The sequence below is a fragment of the Nesoenas mayeri genome (genome assembly GCF_963082525.1).
Source record: "Nesoenas mayeri genome assembly, chromosome: 7".
Classification (NCBI taxonomy): domain Eukaryota; kingdom Metazoa; phylum Chordata; class Aves; order Columbiformes; family Columbidae; genus Nesoenas; species Nesoenas mayeri.
Genome location: NC_137551.1, coordinates 38,930,187 through 38,951,379, shown reverse-complemented (window position 1 = coordinate 38,951,379; position 21,193 = coordinate 38,930,187). Strand labels below are relative to the sequence as shown.

Below are 21,193 nucleotides of genomic sequence, written 5' to 3'. Positions count from 1 at the left end.
TGATCTAATAAACTGACTAGAGTTGGACAAGGGTTGGACTCGATGATCTCTGAGGTCTTTTCCAGCCCAGTCGATTCTGTGATTCTGTGATTCTGTATGAAAAGAAGGATTAAAACCAAATTAAACCCTCCAAATGCAGAAGCGGAGGATTCCTGTACTAACACAATGATTTAAACTGCCCAAGTCTCAGCCTAGAAACTAAACCTTGCCATCTACTGGCAGGAGCACTGACGATACACCCAAGGACCGGCCTAAGCGCTGCGTTCATTGGCTCGTTTCTCCCGTCATTTAAATAAGTCCAAAAAGCTACATTAAAACAGGTTAAACATCCAAAATTAACAATTACTGTACCTACTTAGGTAAGGAAGATGCAAAGCACACAGCTGAAACTCGTTAATAACGAGTTCATAATGGTACACTGGATTAAGGATTCAATAGTATTTTTCTCACTCACTAGACAATGAAAACAATTGTTAACAGGGACAGAAAATGATGATGCTCCATCCCACAGAGGTACAGCCATTAATATTCTCTTAACGAGAGCTGAGCCCCCAAAAAGATGCAATTTAGTCCTATGCAGTAACTGCGAGTGGTGTAATTACTCAATTCGTAAACATGTTGATGCAATGAACACACGGAAAGGGTATAATAACAAACCAAAGTTCTTTAGCATTCTATTTTAATCGAATTTGAAGATCTTGACATTTTTGTATCTTCAGTGGAAACATTTTCATACGTGACACGGTCTTGTGAAACACATAAAGTACATGAGCTGTCTTTATTTACTCCCCACCAGTTCCACAAGGCTAAGTTGTATATTGCTCCAATATAATCTATACATGAATAACTGTTCCAAGCATTTCTGTTCCCATTGACGTCCTTCTCCGTTAATTTTCTCCCTTCAGAACAGGCAACAATTCACCACTCTCCTTTAGTTCCTGTAAAGAAATACACACAGCAGTTACTCTCTGTGCACATTTTGGGATGATGCCGTAGGGATAGCTCACGAGTAACAGAATCAACTCACTGGCTACTAAAGGAATGCACAGAAGTGAATGCACTAACGATTCGCTAGAGGTCCCTCTTGACCAAGACACTGAAATTCGTACCGTTGTATTTCTATTCTATTTTGTGTCTATTTACTAGGAGAGGAAACTAATTTAGTGAACAGATACACCTTCAGAAGAATCGGTTGTTATCAACTTTACCAGGTAAATCCCCTGGTATATCTCCTTCTAGAGAGAATTCAAGATAGATTTTAGGCATATACAAAATGTTAAAACATCCAAAATGCCTCCTACAAAATGAAAAAATGACCACCCTTTGATAAATTTTGTTCCTACCACATATTAAAAGAAAGAACACAGTAAGAGATTTCTAAGAGTCCCAAATAAGAGACAGCCCTAAATAATAAATGCTTGCCCATATTATCTTCATGATTTACACTCAAATTATAAGGCTCTAAACATACTAAAGAGATAGATAACACCAGGAAATGGTTTTAAAATCCTGTGTTGTGGAGTATATGTTCTTTCCCCACACCTCAAGAGAAATAACTGTCCCAATTGTATTTCATATTATGCTATATTATAGAATGCATTTAAGACAATTCATCTAGTCCTGCAAGTTAGTGTGAACTGAACACAGTCCAGCAATGCAAATAGACAAATTGTATTTAAATACCAGCAAGAGGAGTATTTTGCAGCATCTGCGCAATGCCCAAGACTATACGTACTGATCACTGAAATAACCCACACACTTGTTAAATAAATACAATTAAAGTAATCTATATAATTTAAGTAATACCAGCATTTTTAGAACTAAATGAGATTTATTGATTGCAGCTTCCCAGGAGTTACAATGTCTGAGGAACTGGCTGTAAAACATTCAGACAAGAATGGGCTCGGGAGTATTTGGGGTTGGGAACACTGTGCCTGCTCTGTTACCAAAATCAAAAACCACAGTAACAGATGCAGATCTATTTTTGTTGCTCCGGGGTCTGTTCAAACAGCGCCAATAAACCTCACTTTCTTCCAGGAATGAGACTGTTTGCTAGGGAAAAAACCGACTCGCCCACCTTATTTGAGCAAAGCAATGTCAGTAGTAAAACCAGAAAGAGAAACCTGTAAAAATGCACCCAGAGGGTAAAAATGGGCTGTACAGTAACAGGAACTGACTGCTGTCAAGAAAACACATTTCACTGCTAAATCGTGGCATATGAGAATGCTCGAGATTTAGAGCCCCTTTCAACTGTACCTTGAGCTCATACAAGTCCCAGTAAAAGCAACCAAGCCACTCGGTTTCACGAGCTAGTGCCACCACGCAGGAATTCCTGTGTGTTATGGGCAGAAAACATTTCTATGGTTTTAAACAAACTGTCCATTTACATCTCAAACAAGATTCTCCCACTCCTACCTTTACAATATCCAGCCCTCCAACGAGTTCACCTTTCACATATAACTGAGGGTACGTTGGCCAGTTTGAGTAGGTTTTTAATCCTTGTCGCACCTAAGAAAAATAATCTTAAATGTAAACTTCAACTTCAGTAAAAGCAACGGGTAAATCCTCAGTGACGGAGAAACATAATTACCTCTTCATCTTCCAGTATGTCAAACGTCTCGTAATCAACACTAGGAAAAGAGAGAACAAAAAGATGTCTCGTTTCATAAGAAACTTCTTACAATGCACAGATGAGCACAACACAGTAAAAAACAATTTAAACAAAAAATTAAGCCATGTAGCTTCAGCTCTAATAGGTCAAAATGTGTTCAAAGTAATGCCATTCACTATTAACTTTGGAAAAAAAAAATAGACACACACACCCTTTGGATGTTTTTATTAAGGAATCAACCAGCTGCAGCTACTTCATCATCTCCATATAATATTTGTGTAAAAACACACAAAAATAAAATGCCTGTGTCAATTAGACCTCTGGTCGATTCATAAATGAGTTTTGGTTGGCAGTTCCTGCTATTCCAACAACTGGTGCTCTCCAATAACCCGCACATGGGTTCCTGCACGTGGCCTCGGGCCAGTGACAAGGAACAGTGATTGGAGTAACGGCTGCCGATTTCCAAGCTGTGTGTTGATACGTGGTTATCGGTTATCTCCAGAAGCCCACTCTAATGTCTAGTAACCAAGACAACTGCTAAACCGCTAACAAGCGCCACAAATGAAACGAGTTGGTCCGAGGGAGGTGACCGATGTCTCGCTGCAGACAGCGGCTCTGAGGACGGAAACCGAGGCTGGGTAACTGGAGAGGCTCCGAGATTAAGGAAGCCAGTAAGAGGGACCTCGCTAGGGTGAGTTGCTCATCAGAACAGCAGGAATTCTTTTATGCCGATATTAACAGCAAAGAAAGAAAAAATTCACTGTTGCAATAAACTCCTCAATCCCAGCAAGACAATCACCACGAGGCCGCTAAAGCAGCAGAACATCTGACACTTGGTACCAAAGAGTGGAGTGGTGATCTACACCAAGGGCTTTTACATGAAGACACTTAAAAATACTCTTAAACAAAAAAAATGATTTTTTGGGAAGTCTTCCATTAGTATTTGCCAAACGCTTTATTTATAAAATGTATTTTTAAAAACAGAACTGGTTTCCCAAATTAAATAAACCCCCCCCACTTACGTACCCAGTATTGTTCATGATTTCTATAATCTGCCTGCTGAATCCACATCTTGCCATCTAGAACGTAAAACACACATAGAGTAAAACATTTGCTGTATTTAATCCACAAAATTCCAGCTCCTCAAGCTACACCAAAGCTATTACCAATTTATCCCTAGTGATGACCCCACTGGATGAGCAATACTGCTAACTCCTTTTTCATTCTTCTATATATCCTTTGAGCTTTAAACAGTACTAATGTCTCTTGATATACCCTGCTGAAATGCACAAAAACTTTAAGAATATTAAACACTTTTCTCAGCTGTGATGTGAAATGATACACAAGGTGAATCGGTTTTCCAGGTTTTGCAACACTTGGCTTGATTATTTTCTGAACATTCAAAATACCAAAGCTATAGGTATAAATACATCTATTTTACAAATGCATATAAGGTGTTTTGAGACCTACGATATCCTTTACTTTCTACTCTGGAAAGAGCCACAACCTATAGGTTAACTGATAAATACGCCACATGTACAGCAACTCCCAACTGCAATTAATAATTGAAAGTATCTACTGCAAACTCTTCGTATTGACAGTGCAAGGACACAGAACACTTGTCACTTTTTAGATAGTGAATTTTTAATCCAGATTATCCCTTCTTCTTGGCAATTTCACTCCACCAGTAGCTCCAGCAGGATCACTCCCTGCAGTCGCTGCTCAGGGTACAGCACTGCAGGGCAAGGGCTGAGAGAAGCTGGGTGCTGTTCAGGCAGTTCACACAAACCTTTTGGTTTGCAGTCATTTGGTATCATTTTAACCCTGTTAGCAGCTGTCTGTCTTCAGTCACTATCTTTATTTCAGTGAGCGAGGTAATTAACTGCAGCTTAAAGACATCGGGCAGAGACCATTCCACACATGTGAGAAAAGAGCGGATCATTTATGGTGTCTGCCATTGTACTTTAGCCTGAATAAACATCTGGCGGCTTTTTAAAACGCAGTTGTGAAAACATAACAAAGTCAAAGCAATTCAAAAGGACAGGGCAGCCAACCCCATTAGACCAACAAAGGGAAATTTCAAGAAACATGTGTCCAGAAAGAAAGTTTGGGCCAACAGTCAAGCTGTACACCCCAAGTAGGATGGACATCGGGGCAAACACTCAGAGAATCCGAGGAAAACCCATTCTCTGCAAAGACGAGCAATAACTAAGACTAGAAGGACATGCACAGTTCTTCCACTCGTTCCTGTACTGACAGACATCACTGCAGGGCACCAAATGCCTTGATTTTACTGTAACACAGGTATCAGAATTGTAGCAACACCCTTCCATCAGGTAAGATAGGGACTGCTCTCCTATGGCTGAGTTTAACTATAATGTCATATAACTTAAATATAACTTAATCTTACCTGTTTGCTTCCCTTCATAAAAAGCATTACAGGAGCTTTGTTTATCAAGTTTTTAAGCCTACAGAAGACATGAGAAAGAAAGACACAAAAAATCAGCTTGGTTCTTATCCTGAGCTTTGTTTCAATGGAAAAACAAAAAGTGCAAGACGGTATCTTACAGCTTTAGCAAATGCACTTAATGCATTATTATAAGCAACTCTATTCATTAGAATTGCTTACAGTAACTCCAGTGAATGAATATGAACTATCCTGATACTTTTAGAGCAACAATTTACTTTTCTAGATTGACCTCTAAGTGTCAAGCAGCAGTAAGCTTAAGGGAAACATCATTTTAGGATATTATAAATATAACGTCTATATTGAATGACATATTGCTTTTGCACATAGTGAATATAATACTTAGAATTTCCCATTCTCCATGCAAGAACGTCTTCTGCAGAGTAAGAGCCACATGAACTGTCCCTCAGCCATGAGATCCATGGACTAACCACTACTGAAACGGGAATCGCTCTGGTTTCCCCAGTGCACCCTGTCTGCCCACACAGCCCTCATTCCCTCCCCTCTTCTCCTGCTCCTCTCAGGAAAGGTTTGCTGGACAACCCCTGGAAAGAGTCAGCAAAGACTCCTGGGCAACCATTTCCTGCTAAGGACAAACCCCCCTCTATAAAATGCACAACAGGTGACCATTTGCTGTAAAAAGTTACTTTGCACGACTTGCACAATGCAAAATATTCTAGACTGGAGAACCCACGGTGTTTGCAAAAATAAAATTAAATGAAGTTTTACTGGTGACCTACAGCCCTTGCACATGTGAATCTCAAAGTGATTTTTCCAACCAAGTGGTCTCCAGGTCAAAAAGCAGCAGCGAAACCAGCAGCCCCAGGTGGGGTGAGCTGCAGGAACCGCAGCTGCTTCCCCAGCTGCCACATCCCACTCCTGCTTTCCAAAGTCCATTTTCAAGGGTATTTTCAAGTGAAGAACATGCAGTTAATTGATGAGAGTGGATCAAACACTGAGTAAAGGAACATAATTTAGCATCTAACAGATTCTTCTACTGATATTCCTTAATTTTATTAAGTCTTAACATGTTTGAATAACTACCTCTTCTGAGTGACTGACAGTAGTTTGACAGAGACAGCAGTCGCTCAGCAGTTCAGTAAGAGGTTAGCTGCAAAATAAAACTGATCCACGTCACGGAAGAACAACTGCCCAGTTGTCACCAACAACCAGGACACAGCCCTCAGCTGAGAGAGAAACAAACACCTCCTAGAAGCTGCAGAACACACTAGGCAATAAGATGCCACTTGTGACTTTTCTGGTGCCTTTTTAGCCAGTTTGCCCTCAGGCCACTTCTACAACAAAATTGGATACGATCGACAAAAACTTCCCGCACTTGGTTCAAAAGATGCTGCTGTTGCAGATGCTGTTTAGGCAGACATTGAGCTATACCAACAATTTTAGTCTATTAAAACACACCAGGTAAGCAGAGGACATTGCTCATTACCTTCTTTCCCCAAAAAAGATAAGGCAAAGCAAAAAATTCTGCATAAATTCAGTAAGGTTGCAGCTTATGCAAGTTTGCAAAAAGGAAAGAAGAGACTAAGGACACCTTTCTAAAAGGCCACGCTGAGACAATCTCATCTTCATCTACAATTTAACCTCAAACTGCAAAAGGCAGTGGTTATTTTTTTGTGGCCTCGATGCAACAATTTCTAAATCACCCTACTAGAGTAACAAAAAGTAAACATCAGCCACAGAACAAATTAAAAAGGCATTAATAAATACACAAGTGTGAAAGTAAGTACTTTATCACCGTATTGAAATGGCTTGCACTGAATTATTTCTCCGCTGTGCTGAGAAGGCAAAAGAACCTGAACCAGCCACATCTAGAGCACGGTAAAACTTGCTCAGACAGCTAGAAGAGATCTATATTGACATATTAATGTTTGCCTTCAAGATACTGGCCACTTTCTTGGTAAACCAGCCCCCCTTTGCATGTATTAATGGCATTATTCACATACAAACTGGGCAAAATGGCACAGCTACCGGCAAGTTCCTCAGCAGAATGGCTCGGCAGGTATATGGAGCTTGGCTGCCTGGGGCACTCGGAACTTCAAATGAGAGAATCTTCAAATGGGAGGTTAAAGGAGGACAAATTGGTTTCTATATATTACACCTGATTCAGGCAGCAACACACTGGCTGCTGCTGCAGTGAATATCCCTGACGGCACCGTGAGGGGAAACAGGAACTGAAGGACATGAGCAACTGAGAAAAAGGAGGAGAAAAACCTTGGTGTTTTCCCCAGTGACATCATAATTATGAAGTCACTGCCAAATAAAGCTAACAAAAACCGCTAATGCTTCACAATCTTCCCTGTTATCTTTAAAGAATAAATTCTTTAAAGAGAGACAAGAAGAAATCTCTATATTCCTATTATAATTAAAAATTTTCAAACTACAAATATAATAAGTGTATTGGAACAGCACAGCTTATATTAAGTGGTGCTTGCTGTATAGAAAATGGAACACATCAAACAATTGCAGGAGTTCTGTAATTAAGGAAAATCTTGATGCATTTCTGATAAAGTCAAAGAACAGGATGCCCCTATATAAATGAACACACAGGAACCCTCCAACGCTAACAAACACATCTCACCTGTCCTCCAGCTTCTGCGCCTTCGGGCAGACCGTGGCCAGTTCTCCAGATGCCTCGAGTTCCTAAGGAGATCAAGAAGAAAAATCAGATGTAAAAGCAAGAAAAACACACCTGTGACAACTAACAAGATTAAGAATTTCTCAATTTCTAACCTTCACAATATCCAGTCCACCTATAAGCTCTCCAGCCACATACAACTGCGGGTAAGTTGGCCAATTAGAATATGTTTTCAGTCCCTGACGAACTTCTTCATCAGAAAAAATATCAAAACTGCTAAATGAAACACCGTGCTTGTTCAGTATCTCCACCATTTGCTTGCTGAAACCTGCAGACACAAAAAGAATTACATAAAATTTTAAACAAAGCATTCCCATGTCTGTACTAAACCTTATCATTTAAACAATGTAATTCTTCTAGATCGCAAGTTCAAAACAGCTCTAGTGTGTTGTTCTTTGCTCAAATATTATAAAGGGGCAAACCCCACCTTTAGTACTGGGATGACAAGACCCAAGGCCGCAGACAGCTTGGTAAGGCTGGTGCTTCTCTAAGCAGAGAGCTACACAGTACGTAACCTTCATATACCTGTTTCTGCTGTTGCAACACACAGTTAAAGCAAAATTGAACACATTCCCATAAGTACTTAATAATACTTGACTGCCCTTGTCACATTTTCAGAGCATGGTTTGTTTTTCTTTAGGACAGACCTTCATTGCATCCTACTCTGACAACACTATCTCAGCAGGATATTAAGCACTGAATATTCCAATGTGAACATCCAGATTTTGTAAGTTTCTCCCTTCCGTAGCTACGCATCATTTTCCTACCAAAATCTCATTATTTTAAAAAAAATTCTATGCACAAAAATGTTAATATTACAGAATTTACCGTCTATAATCATCTAATTCTTACACTATAGGGAAACCCACACAAAATTTCACTAACAATACATCTTCTCTATTTCAAATTTACCATTCTCATTAAAGGGGAATATTAAATTGATCTTTTTTTTAAAAAAAAGACAAATTATTTTTTTAAAACATTGGTCTCTACGGAAACTCTTCAAAATCAGGTTAACAACAAAACACACCTCCCCACACACGCACCCCCCTTGGCTTTATGTCAACAAGTCCATTCTTCCTGCGGTAACATGAACAGAAACCTCAGGCTGATGTTCCCAAGCACCTTCACCCCCTGAACAGCGACCCAGGGGCACAAAGGTCCCTCCGGAGCTGCCGGGAGTTTCTGCTGCAGACACTCACTCTGAACAAAGGGACGAGCAGAGCTCTGAGCACTTCACAACACACGGAGCCCAACAGCTCCACCTTTAGCGCTGGCCATCAAGTCCCGGCTTGCAACTCCACTGTTCCCCCGCAGCCCATTTGCTCTGCTATGATAATTATGGTAATCAGGGGAAAATGCTATGAACATTGCAAAAGATTTGGGAATTTTGCTTCATTCCTAACCCATTCTCTTTATCTGAAAATATTTCAACACCCGCCACTGCTGCTTTCACGCACATCTCTTCTAAGGGAGTAGAAGCCTCCTCGACAACAGAAAGGATCCATGAGAATTTTTCTATAAACCAATGCGATAATAATGCGTGTTTTCTAGCTTTGCCAACTCATTCTGGTTTGGATTCAAAGGCATCGTGCAATCCTACCAGTTCCCTCAAAGATTTCCTGCAAATGCTGTGCAGACAGACACAAACATCTACACAAATATCAGAAAAAAAGAGACAATGCTTAAAGGCTTTAATAAAGGAATAAAAAAACAGGTTTAAATGGGAAAAAAAATGCAAATGCCATAGAAGAATAACCTTTGATTTCAGCTTGCAAGACCCACCTATTAGTTTTTGAAATATGGATTTTTACTACAGCTTTCTGCAGTTTTCATGATGTGCAATTTATTGAGATTTGAAGCAGCAGTATTTATACGTATAGCATCTAAGGTGCTTTTCTCTCTACAACTGAAGTGTTTAGTTCATGTACAGCCCCAAGTAAAACACAGATTCTGAAAGTTTTCATCCATCTGGGAGTTCATTAGTAAACAGCTGAAGGCTGATTGCTGATGGTTACTCCATCGCCAATATATTAACTCAGTTCTACTGTAAGGAACTGGGGGAAAAAATAGCTTTATTTTAGCTGTAGGCAATGACATGCAAACTAGAGAGATTGACTGGTTGTGTTTCATTCTGAAGGGTTACGGCCGCAGTCTGCAAGTACTATGCTTAAGGATAAAGTGCCAGAACAGCTTTACTTTCATAACAAGAGATTTAGGTTGAATTTCTGAAGAAATGCCATATATGCATTACAAGGAATAATTAAACTGCTAACAAAATGTTTTAAGCAGTTATCTAGATGATCATGAACCCCAGTCCAGATTCTACACCAATAAAAACACTCTGAATAAATTACGGTATTGACGAAGCAAATAAACAAATACTACCCACAGTCCAAACGAATCCTCTGAAATAATACAACATTCGTAGCAACACACAGAGCTGCCAGTAAACACAGAGCAGCCGAGAGGACAAACCCGGCTTGACACCAGGCTCAGCTGGCTGCTCAGTGAACAAACCACCAACTACAAGAAGATCCCAAATTCCACCGCTGGACAGGGGTCCCTCTGCTTGCCAACTGCACGACAGACTCCAGTGCAAGTCTATCATTTGTATCAAAATAGATACGGTGCAAAACTAACCCGCACCTTTAAAAAGGCACAGCTCTTCTTATTTAATTCTATTTTCATTACTTCTGTTATAACAGATCCACATCATCTTTGAGAAAACTCTAAATTACCTTCACCTTGAAAAAGATTTTGTCTAGTCCAGGAAGTTTAAAGGACTCGAGTTACTAACATCTCCCAGGTACTGCCAGAAACCATCACAGCAGCCTAAATCCAGCATGGTATTTAACTGCACAATTACGTGCTCTAAGCTCAGATGATTTTGTGTGTTGCACTAGATTTTAATACCTTCAATTTTAATACATATGTCTATTTAGGTAAGTATGTTTGTGCACATTTCATGGGGTACCAGGGACCAAAGGTAAGAACTAAAAGCTTCAATAAGTATCTACTTTATCATATAAGACATGCATATATACAGTTGCTTTCCATATTGAGTTTATGATGAAGTACCTAACTACCCTTAACCTCCATACCTCAACAGCTTTTTTGGTTTGTGGGTTTTGTGCCTTTTTTCTTTGTGCCAAACACCTCAGGGTGCGAGCACAGCAGGGTCACTAACAGGAGCACCACGTGCGAATGCAACGCAGTTAAACTCAACGCACGCGGACCTGAACAATCTAAAGCGTAGACACCCCAAATGTGCTCACAAAGAAGTCAATGCAACTTTTTCCCAATTGCCTTTCTGTCCCCTCAGTTTTAGAATTTTTTATCTTATTGCCACCATGCCCAGAACACGACATTTTCAGTCTTCCCACTTCAAGTGAAGCTCTGGAGAAAAGGGACGGTTGTTTTTCCGCACTGCTTTCTGGTCTCTGCTTTTTTCAAGATGGAATACGGTCCTTGGGAACAAGCACACACGAAGAAACAGGACAGAAACCAGCACCTCATGTTCACTTCCCTAAGGTATCAGTGGAAAAGCACTGGTGGGTTAAAGCAGACTGACAACTGAAGATAAACTTCAAAGGCGGGCTAGCATTACACTCAAAGGAGACAACCTGGAACACGCTGCGTTGTTAATTGCCAAAACAATGTCTTCATTAATTGCCAAAACAATACTTCCAGTGTTACACTGGAACAGGAGGGAGCTGCAGGCAAAGGAGCTGCCAGAAGCGCTGTGTGGTTGAACAAACTCCACACTACACCCGTGTTACTCTGCTGTTTGCCTCCCGCAGCTCCCACAGGAGCCCCTACAAAACCAGTTCTGCAACGCAGCTTCATGAGACTGTGGGAGCAGGAGGACAGCAGCGTCACAGTACTGAACGCTTTGGGGTTTTAACATCAGTTCATGTGCTTTGCATATAGATCAACACCTCAGGTTAGCTAATAACCAAGCACTCTAAACAGCGAGCAAGGGTTAAGAGCGCTGGCTTTAAGAAAATACATTTCCACCGTAGCAGAAACATGTCCTGCTGGTGTTTCCATTTCACCACCTAAGATAGTTTTATTTTCTTTTTCCAAATGGCAACAGGGATCCTGGGTGTTAATAAGTTGAAACGTTCTCTCAGACTATTTTATGTTTTCAACATGTGTAGCTTGATGCACAGAACATGTCACAAATAAACATGGAGCTACCTCAGGAAAAGCGTCCCAGTTCAAGGACGCACACACACATTCTTTAGAAAGCCCCTAATCTCTGTGATTCCATTTTCAAAACTTAATTAATGGAACAGCAATTCTCTAGCTGCATATAAGTGTAAAAAACACTGTCGGGATGTACCTCCCTAAAACCGAGTAAATCTGGCAACAAGCCCAAAGCAAGCCTTGCCACACTGAATGCGAACTCGCGAAGGCGCTCACCGCAGCGCGGCTCTTTGGGAGAGCCCTTCATGAACAGCATGCAAGGGGCCGCGTTGATGAGCTTCTTCAGCCGTGCGTTGAGATCTTCCTTGGCGGAGTCGTTGGTGCCCGCGGGCGCGGAGCTGCTGGCCGCGTGGCGCTGCACCTTCTTGCTCAGCTCCGGGGCATGGGCGCCATCCAATCTGTCAACTTGCCGAGAATTCTAAGGAAGCCAACACACAGGCTCACGTTAAAGGACTAAATTCAGAATTTGTACCGTCATAAAAAATAGAGTAAACCCGCCATATAACGTATAGATTTTCAGATGCGGGGTGGGTTAGTGTATTGATCTTCTGGCCAGTCTTTAGTTCCAAGACTCAAACCATTCTGTTGGCTGGCGACTGTTAATGCCAGCAAATTTGCTAGTAGAAGAATTTATTAAAGAAAATATTTTGAATTTTATTATCACAGGCAAACATGAGCCAAACAGACATGGCATTTCTTCCAAAAGATGATTTACTTGGGTTTCTGCTGTGTTGTAGAACTATAGCTAGACAAGGAAACGTTACTGAAAATGTTTTGACCCAATACAAGGTATAGCAACTAAAATAAAAACTACATACTAATCCCAGAACAATTAATGAAGCTCTAAAATACTACATATAAAGTGTAAGAACCATTTCTATCTACGTTTTTAGGTTCCATTGGACAGACTTAAATCAGATACATAACTGTTCATTCCCTGATCAAGTTCTTAACGTTCTGCTCCTCTGGTAGCAGTATTATAAAAGTATATTTATTAAGAGTCCCCATGGAATACATTTTCTCTTACCTTAAAGAATAAGAATGTTGGGACAGAACTAATTCCATATTTTTCAGACACTTCAGGCACAGCTTCAGCTTCCAGCTAAAAGAAAACAAAACAAAACAAAACAAGAAACATATTATTTTCACAATCTTTAAAGTCTGACGGTGGATGTCAATCCTGTCCAGAATGTTCTTCTAGGCATTTTATACATTTAAAAGGGATTTGATACAGAAGTTTGTGACACATTTGCATTTAAATGAGACTCACAGGGTTGGCGTGTCATCCACTGAGCCCACACAGTGTCAAAACAGGTTCAGAGGTTTTTATTTTGTTGCACATTTCCAAAGATGCCCGCAGGCTGCGAATAAAATTTTTGGTGCACTAGTGACCTAGTAAATTTTCAATCATATGCAGCTACTACTATATTGAAATCCATAAATCATTGACCCCAGTTATGTCATGATTACAGTGCTTATTTTCTGCCCACAGCAATTCTTGCTGTTTGCTCTATTGACTAATTTCGAGGTGCAGTACATCACGACTGACATTTGCAGCCTTCTGCAAATTATGAAGAGAAAAAGGAGTGTTTCTTCAATGAGCTACTGATGTCTAGTACATTTTATTTTTAACTCCTGCAAGGCTACCGAGTATCGAGTGGCAGACTTGTTGAGATCATTGCTTGTAATTTTATTCAGTGTTCCAATGCACACCTTGAAATGACGTAGCATAGTAATTTACCAAGAAGAGATAACTTTTACTTGACACAAATTTGTGAGTTTCTGTGCATAAGCTACAAGCTTGAGTGACAGCACATCTAGTGCAAAGCTGTTTGCAACACCAGCTCTGTAACAACTGCAGAGTTATCGGGTTTAAAAGTAGTAATAGTTCTAAAAGTTTCAAACAGAAACCTGCAATCCGGTGTACAGAAGAAAAAGCCTTTTACATTCTTATCTCACAAACCATACAGTGAATGAAAAAGGATCAAGAGAGTTACTTAACGGTGTGCTCCCGCCTCCTCCACCCTTCCTTGTTTCAGCAAACACTACCATTAAGCAAAATGTAGCAAAGCTCTGAATATTCTCACATTACAGCACATTTTGATTTGCTCCAGCTATATAGGCTGTTAATGAACTCACTAAATACAGCAGCAGCCCAGCAGAATAAGTCACAACTGAGTGCAAGCTTCACCTCTGGTTCTGTACATCAATGCTCCAAGAGGATCAACTGAGAAACCAAACCTACACTTTGAAAGCTGTAAACAGATTCAAATTATCTGTTCTCTTTCAAGTGGCAAATGATTAAATGATTTCTACCTAAAATATTAATATGTCTTGCTTACTTGGATGCTTATGTTCCACTCTGGTGAGGTTCACACATACAGAACAGATTTAATTTCATATTTCAGTAACTTTCTCTTATTGATACAACTTCCCAAAACGTTGTTTCTAACTATTTCTGGATATGGACAGACTTTCATTTTAACCAGGCCAAGGATCTCAGACTGAGGCTCTGCAACACCTCAAGTGAGAAATTGCATTTAGAAAGAATTCAAGAGCTTCTTGCCAATTAAAAATCAGGCTGGCTACACCAGAATACAGAGCAAAATCCCCCAGAGAACTTATCAAATCAAATACAAATCAAATACATTCTCCAGGAGGAGCACACCCCCTTCCGAAAAAAAATAAAAAAGCATCAAGAAAAGTCACTTAAGTGTTTCAGTAGCTTCTCTTCTCTAAACAAGTACACCAGTCATATCGGGTGAGGGGGATGGGCGGAAGGAGGTGCCATTATCTTTTTTGCAACACTTGATCATTTCTGAAACTTGTTATTAAAAATAAATCAAAGCTGAATAATAACAGATTATAAGTAAATAAATATGAATAATAAAGAGGCAACTGAGAGTTTTCAAACTTTCCTGGGCCTACTAAAAGCTACAGTGACTCTATATACATTTTAAAACCTTGAATTTTCAAAATGTTGAAAGTTAGTCTTTTGAAGCTCTAAGTAATAAAATACTACTGTTAAAATAGTTCTTTCCTTCTGTTTTACAGAGAGAAATGCCAACTGAGGCAGGAAGCACACAAAACCCAGAGGCCGTAAGAAGTCACATGAAACTACTCACACACTGCGGGCTGCTCCCATACTCCCTGCCCTCACCATCACACAAGTGTCTCATTAACCGTGGAAAGTTGTCTCAAACGAACAGCAAGCTGATGAAGTGATTCATTTTTCCCTCCACACTGGTTCTCGCACTAGGATGTGCAGGCGACCTCATAAAAATACAGCACTACATTTGTGTTCGTGCCATCCAGCACCACACCACTGCCTGAGTGACAATGTTGCACAGATTAAAATTCATCTTCCTTTAAACTTCACGGAGATTACTGCTCATCTTCAGCATCAGGCAGAAAATCTCTGTGAGTTCTGAGATCTATTTAGCCAACCAATAACATCACGGGAATAAATGAAATCTCCAGCACACTTGAAAAGAACAGTGTTGCCAAATAAATTGCAAATCCAGGGATAAAAATCATGCTTTAAAAGATGGCAATGTACAGAACTGACAGACTGAGCCACTGCAGGCACAGAGAGATTTAAAAGCCTATTTGTTAGGTAGAATAGCTAGCACAAAAAAGCCCTTCAGTGGATCTTAGTAGACTGAGCGTGGGGGTTTTTTTTTGGTTGGGTTTAGGGGGTTTTTTGTGTGTTTGTTTCATTTTTGTTGGGTTTGTTTGTTTTGTTTCGCGTTGGTTTGTTTTGTTCTTTTGTTTCTTTCTTTCTGTAAACAACTGATAAAATGGAGGCATTATTTAAGCTTGCAAGATCAAGTTTGGGAAGAGGAACACACAACTTTGATCCCGCAGATTATTGATGTATCTCTTGCAACTCACATCCTTAAATGTGAAGCCATAAAGGAACTGCAAAACCAACTTTACCCATGTTTTCTAATACTTTGCTCACACTTTGTAATAATATCTCTCCTCTGTTTAAAACAAGCTCAACACCCAGACTTACCTTCACAAACGTAACCTGCATGTGTTCCTTTGCTAGTGCTGCCATAACCTCATTCATCTGAGCACACTGAGGGGCCCATGGTGCCCAGAAGTGGACAACCACGAGGGACCTGGAAAAAAGAAAGACAGTGACAGGAGTTATTTTTCAAAGAATCATGCAATATAAAAGCTTGGTATGCCATGCCAAAAAAAAGAAAAGCAAAAGCCAAAACCCACCACCCATACCATCTTTCCAAAAAGAAAAAAAAGAAAATCCAGTAAGTGAAACCAGGAACTTCTTCTGTGACTTACACAGAGAACTTTAATGTTTTTTCAGAAAACGTTCCAAAACCTGGCCAGCACTGTTAAGGTAATGCAATACAAAGAAACAGTTCTATTTCAATAGTAGAAGTTCATTCCACGTGAGTGTCAGGCAGGAGGAGCAGAAGCAGTGAAGCTCAAGCCGTACACTACAGACTGCAGGCGTTGCAGATGCTGCAGATGCTGCAGGCGCTGCAGGCGCAGCACTCAGCACCGCTCCCAGGCATCCTGCAGCTCCGCCAGACGAGTTGTGTGTTTTCAGAAGCTCAGCAGCTCCACAGCAGAGGCTGCACCACTGCGTTCCCCACTCAGTGCTGCCTCTTTACTACTTAGCCAGGAAATAAGGCAATAACTTCTTAAATCTACTGGGACTCCTATAAAAATACAATATTCTTATGCTTTTATTCGCTTCAACTTCTTATTCCTTTTCCACCTTCAATAAGGTTCCCTGGAATGTTTGGTATTGGTTATACACAGGATTTAGAGATGAGAAGTCACATGTGAACAGAAATCCCACCAGCCTGGGCACCACAAGTAGTTCTCATAAGCTTAAACAAACACGCTTTGATGACAACAGAGACAAGATATTTCCATCTAATTTTCAATTCTGTTTTCCAACTCTGCTGAAGCCAAAACCACTAGATAACAGGGGATAAAGAATAAAAGACAAATAATGTACTACTTCTAATCTACTTAGAAAGAGATACAGTAATCAACGCAACCACGCCATAGAAGCTATTTGATGTTTTTTATTCCGAAGTAATGCAACTTGAGGATAAATTTTACTGGCTATGCAGGCAGCCTGACATTGATAATGGAATAGCTGTGCTACCCGACCGCATACAGCCCTGAACTCAACTCAGACACAGAACTTTAACATTTACAAACACCATTTTTCCAAAGAAATTCCAGACAATTTTGTTAGAAATAAAATAAAAAACTAAATTAAAAAAAAAAGCTATCCTAATTCCCACCAGTCAGAGCACAGCTCTGCTTTGAAAGCTGATTAAAACTGGCAGTTTACAGACTGGTAAAAACTGCCACTCTGGAACACAGCAGTTCTGTTCTGGAAGTGCCACCCTTGCACATTTAGAGCCACGCTCGAGAACAGCTCCAGACATCTTCTCCGGGGCCGTCGTCTCTGTGGGTTCTTCCAACCCTCTTGGATGCAAGTCACAACAGCAATGATCCCATAGGCAAACCATCTCTTTTTAATTACTTTTTAATTACAAAATAGCTGTACGCTTCCTTGGGCTGATGCCAGCGCTCACGATTGACAGCAGCATTTAAAGCGCAGTAAGGGCTCTTTTCAGTGATTTACTCTCTACTTACAAATGAGATTTGACGTGAATTTCTTGAGAAACCCAAGACTGGATCTCACTGCTCAGAATCAAACCTTCACTGCAAAACTGCTTCAGCGTGTCAGCTCCTCCAGCACCGCTGTTTGTGGAGCCCAGTGACAGAGCCCAAGGCAGATTAGGGCACAGGGAGCTCGTGCAGGAGCTTTATCTGCCCTTCCAACATTCCGACAGCTCACACAGACACGTCTTAATTAAGACTTCAGGACCAACGGGGACAATAATTAGAAGCGATGTCCCCATGCCGCAACCTACGGTTTTGTCACAAAGTAATGAGGCAGGTTGGAAAAAAAGGGGGAGGGCCGTCATCTGTATGTATGAGAATACCCAGTCGCAACAGACAGAAAATTTTCAAATGAAAAAAAACAGCATTAGTTCAATATTTCAGCAGACAGACCAAGCTCCGATGCAGAGAATTACCAAGAACTTTGCTCCAGGATTGGTTTTCCCGTACTTGTCTATCACATCCTTCACTGGAAATACCAATTTTGAGACCTCCTCCGATAGCATTAACATATGCACTCTTTACTGACACCATTAAGAGCTCACACAAGTTGTTGAAAACTAGTCAAGGATGACAAAAATACGGGGGTTTTTTTATCACATTTTATGACAAAACAGTCTAATCTACTTAGATCTACTACAGCTTTTAGTTACAGAGAACAAGTTGTCAGGCTGTCACAGCAACTGCACAATGCCTGTACATTTAAAAACATAACTTTTACATTTGTTAGACTACAAGCAGGACCAGAGAATACTTCCACTGGCTGAAAACAAACATAGAAGTAGTACAGCGGCCACACATCAAGCCAAAAAACTAATAACTCGCTGCACATTCCTTCCACTCTTGCATACAAAGAAATATTCCACAAGGGCTCCATTTAATTTCGTGTGTATAGCGGGACACCGCTGACCACATGAATGGCAGCTCAGGACAAGCAGAGGAGGAATAATCATAACTGTTTAATCCTCTTTCAATCAGAGTCTATTCTTTCCTTACAAACATATAGCTGCAATGCACTTGAATTTTGTCTTCGCAAAACATACTGTAAATTCATTTTCACCAAGGGTTTTGAGGGGATTTTGTCAAATTCATTCACAGAACAAGGCTAATTTTGCAATCAGACTGCCCTCCTGGCATGCAAGCACTTTAAACTACACTTGAAAACAGCAAGAGTAATTTGAAACATTAAGGAAGAAAATTAGAGAGTTGACAAAGTGAAGCACATAAGCACAAAGTATTTCTTACATTCAAGCAAGACATTTCTAAAACCTCCACTATTATCTATAAAAGAGGGTTGCAACAAAAACCATATGTGAAGTGCAAAAGCTTGTCTTCCCATATCATTCTACATTTCACATGTTGGAGGAAAAGCTGCGAGCCCCAAAATAAAATTTGGTTTCTTTACTATCACTATTTTAAACCTTAGTAGCAGAAGAAAAATCAGAAGGACATATCACACATTTTCTGTGGGGAAACAAAAAGCCCAAAGTCTTGTTTCTATAGTGCATTAAAAAATAAATTAAAAAATAAATCAGTTGAGACAGACTCACAAAGTAAAACCTTTCAAACAGAGTCTATTGACTGTAGAACCAAAGCAGCAAGACATGCTCTGACAGGGATATCCAGAAAATAATCACTCCATAGGTCACCCTCCTCTTGGGCCAACAGGCAAATATCTCAGAAGTATTTATAATCTTTCTGACAGGCAGCCCAAGTCACTTGGTTTTATAAGCTGACTTTTCTAAAAGTAAAACAATAGATGACACAGCAAGAACAGAAGTGGTTCAATAATTTTGAAGACATTGGCTCAGTTCATTTATTGCAATCATAAAATCCAGATGCATTTTGAAAAGAATTAAACCTTGAAATTTACGCTTATTCCATAACATAAAGCTTACTAATAACTTGATGTCAGAAAGGTTAATTTCCTGAAACAAGATCTCCTATGAAACTGTCAACATAAAATGCTGGCCGTTGCAGCTCATTAATGGGAATTGTATTAGTTTTTGGAAAAAACAGGAAGTCCATTTGAAAAAAAAAGAAATAGCATTAGGCCCAGCCTTAAAAATTCAGCATATTCTTAGTCTCAAGCTTGAAATGATGCAGAAGAAAGGAGCCATGAGTACTATCAATTCATCTTAGCACCAAAAAAAATGCATAAAATAATCAAGTCCGTTAAAGTGAAAATTAAAACATGTTCTGTGGACAAAGAGAATGTGAAAATTAGGGGTAGTGGTGTGTGTGTGTGAAAATAACTTCAAAATATTGTATTTGTTCCTGAAGTCATTTTCATTTCAATGTCTCGGTGAGAGATGGGACTTTCCGCTGGGACATCCCTGCTCAATTCATGTGAAGAATAATTCCAGAAAGAAAACTTACAGTCATGCAGCAAGTTTCAGAGAATCTAGTTTCTTCTTCCCTTAATCAAAACTTTTCCACGTCTCCTTATGCTGTCTTTAAGAATGCAATGCTGGTAGTTTCATCACCCTTTTTAAAACGCTTATTTGATCACTTTTCTCTCTTTATTCATTCAAAGGCCACTTGCTAATGCAGTAGTTAAATGCCATGGAAATGTTTTTGACTCAGCACCTTAATATGCCTTACAAGGCCTAGTTAAATACACCCTCAGCTAGTGGATTCAGATGTAATAATAAGAGTTACTACACTTTTGATTCAACATAACAAGCAAAACTCATAACCAAACCTGTCTTGCTTCAGTAAGGCACCTCAGCATCTGTTATTCTTTAATTATAGTAGTTATTGCAAGTCTCTCCTACCAAAGCTGTGCACAGAATTTCCCCTCCAAGGATCAGTGCCCAAGACTTGTAACATCAGACCGAGAGCCCAGTGCTGACAATTAGTGTCCCCACACAGAGCTGCCAATGGTACGAGCCCCGTGACCCCTATTAGAGCATAAAACCAGATCAATGAAGAACTCTCCCTGCTGCACAAGAACTGACCAATTCAGCTTCATGTTGTTGCTCGATAAACGACCCAATGCTGCTGTTTTCATTGACAATGTACAACGACTGTTTTGCTGACACCGTAGGGCTCAGGAGAAAAAAACTTCACAGGTTGCATGAAAATCCTGGTTTGCATAATTTCCTGCCAAGCAGGTTTAAAGCTGCAGCTTCTGACCGGCCCAGCCTTCCCACAGACCCACAGGCTGCACCTCAGAAAAAGGGCGCTTAAAACATAACCGCTCAAAAAACCAAAACGAAGCCCTTATCGAACCTATGGGCCTGTTGTTTCTCTATTTCCCCACAAAGGTTTGATCCAGCTCGGAGGCGCGCCGGGCCCGCTGCCCTCAGCAGATGGGGACAACCCCAAAACGGCCTTTTCCCCCAGGGCCTGAGGCCCGGCGGGTCGGCCCTTCCAGTCAGGCCGCCCCCAGCGGGGTCTCCCCGGCAGCGGGCCCCGCTCCCTGAGCGCTCGGCAGGCCGCCCCCCATCCCTCCCGGGTGCCGTCCCCGGTGCCGGTGCCCGCCTCACCCGTCCTTGTGCTGCAGCAGCTGCTGGAACTGCTCGGCAGATCCCGCCGTCCCGACCTCCCCCGCCGCCATGGCCGG

At 40.6% G+C, this 21,193-nt stretch overlaps 1 protein-coding gene across 2 annotated transcripts; it reads right to left on the bottom strand.

The window, feature by feature from the left end:
• Positions 1-669: 669 nt before the first annotated feature.
• Positions 670-21,193, bottom strand: GLRX3 (glutaredoxin 3). Of its 2 annotated transcripts, XM_080348167.1 has the most exons (11): positions 21,117-21,193; positions 15,965-16,073; positions 12,974-13,048; positions 12,163-12,364; positions 7,830-8,002; positions 7,678-7,739; positions 5,022-5,079; positions 3,638-3,690; positions 2,591-2,630; positions 2,416-2,508; positions 670-938 (listed from the first exon to the last, which is right to left on the bottom strand). In XM_080348167.1, the coding sequence occupies exons 1-11, from the start codon at positions 21,185-21,187 to the stop codon at positions 888-890; spliced, it is 987 nt and encodes a 328-aa protein (XP_080204293.1). In that variant the 5' UTR covers positions 21,188-21,193; the 3' UTR covers positions 670-887. The 2 variants fall into 2 exon arrangements, with proteins under 2 accessions (XP_080204293.1, XP_080204294.1); XM_080348168.1 differs by lacking the exon at positions 670-938 and having other exon boundaries at positions 2,462-2,508; positions 3,634-3,690.

Coding starts and splice junctions, on each gene's coding strand:
- GLRX3 (XM_080348167.1), bottom strand. CDS start 21,187: ATGGCGGCGGGGGAGGTCGGGACGGCGGGATCTGCCGAGCAGTTCCAG. Junction 13,049..15,964: donor TGCAGGTTACGTTTGTGAAG/GTAAGTCTGGGT, acceptor GTTTTCTTTTAG/CTGGAAGCTGAAGCTGTGCC. Junction 3,691..5,021: donor TTATGAAGGGAAGCAAACAG/GTAAGATTAAGT, acceptor TTTACGTTCTAG/ATGGCAAGATGTGGATTCAG.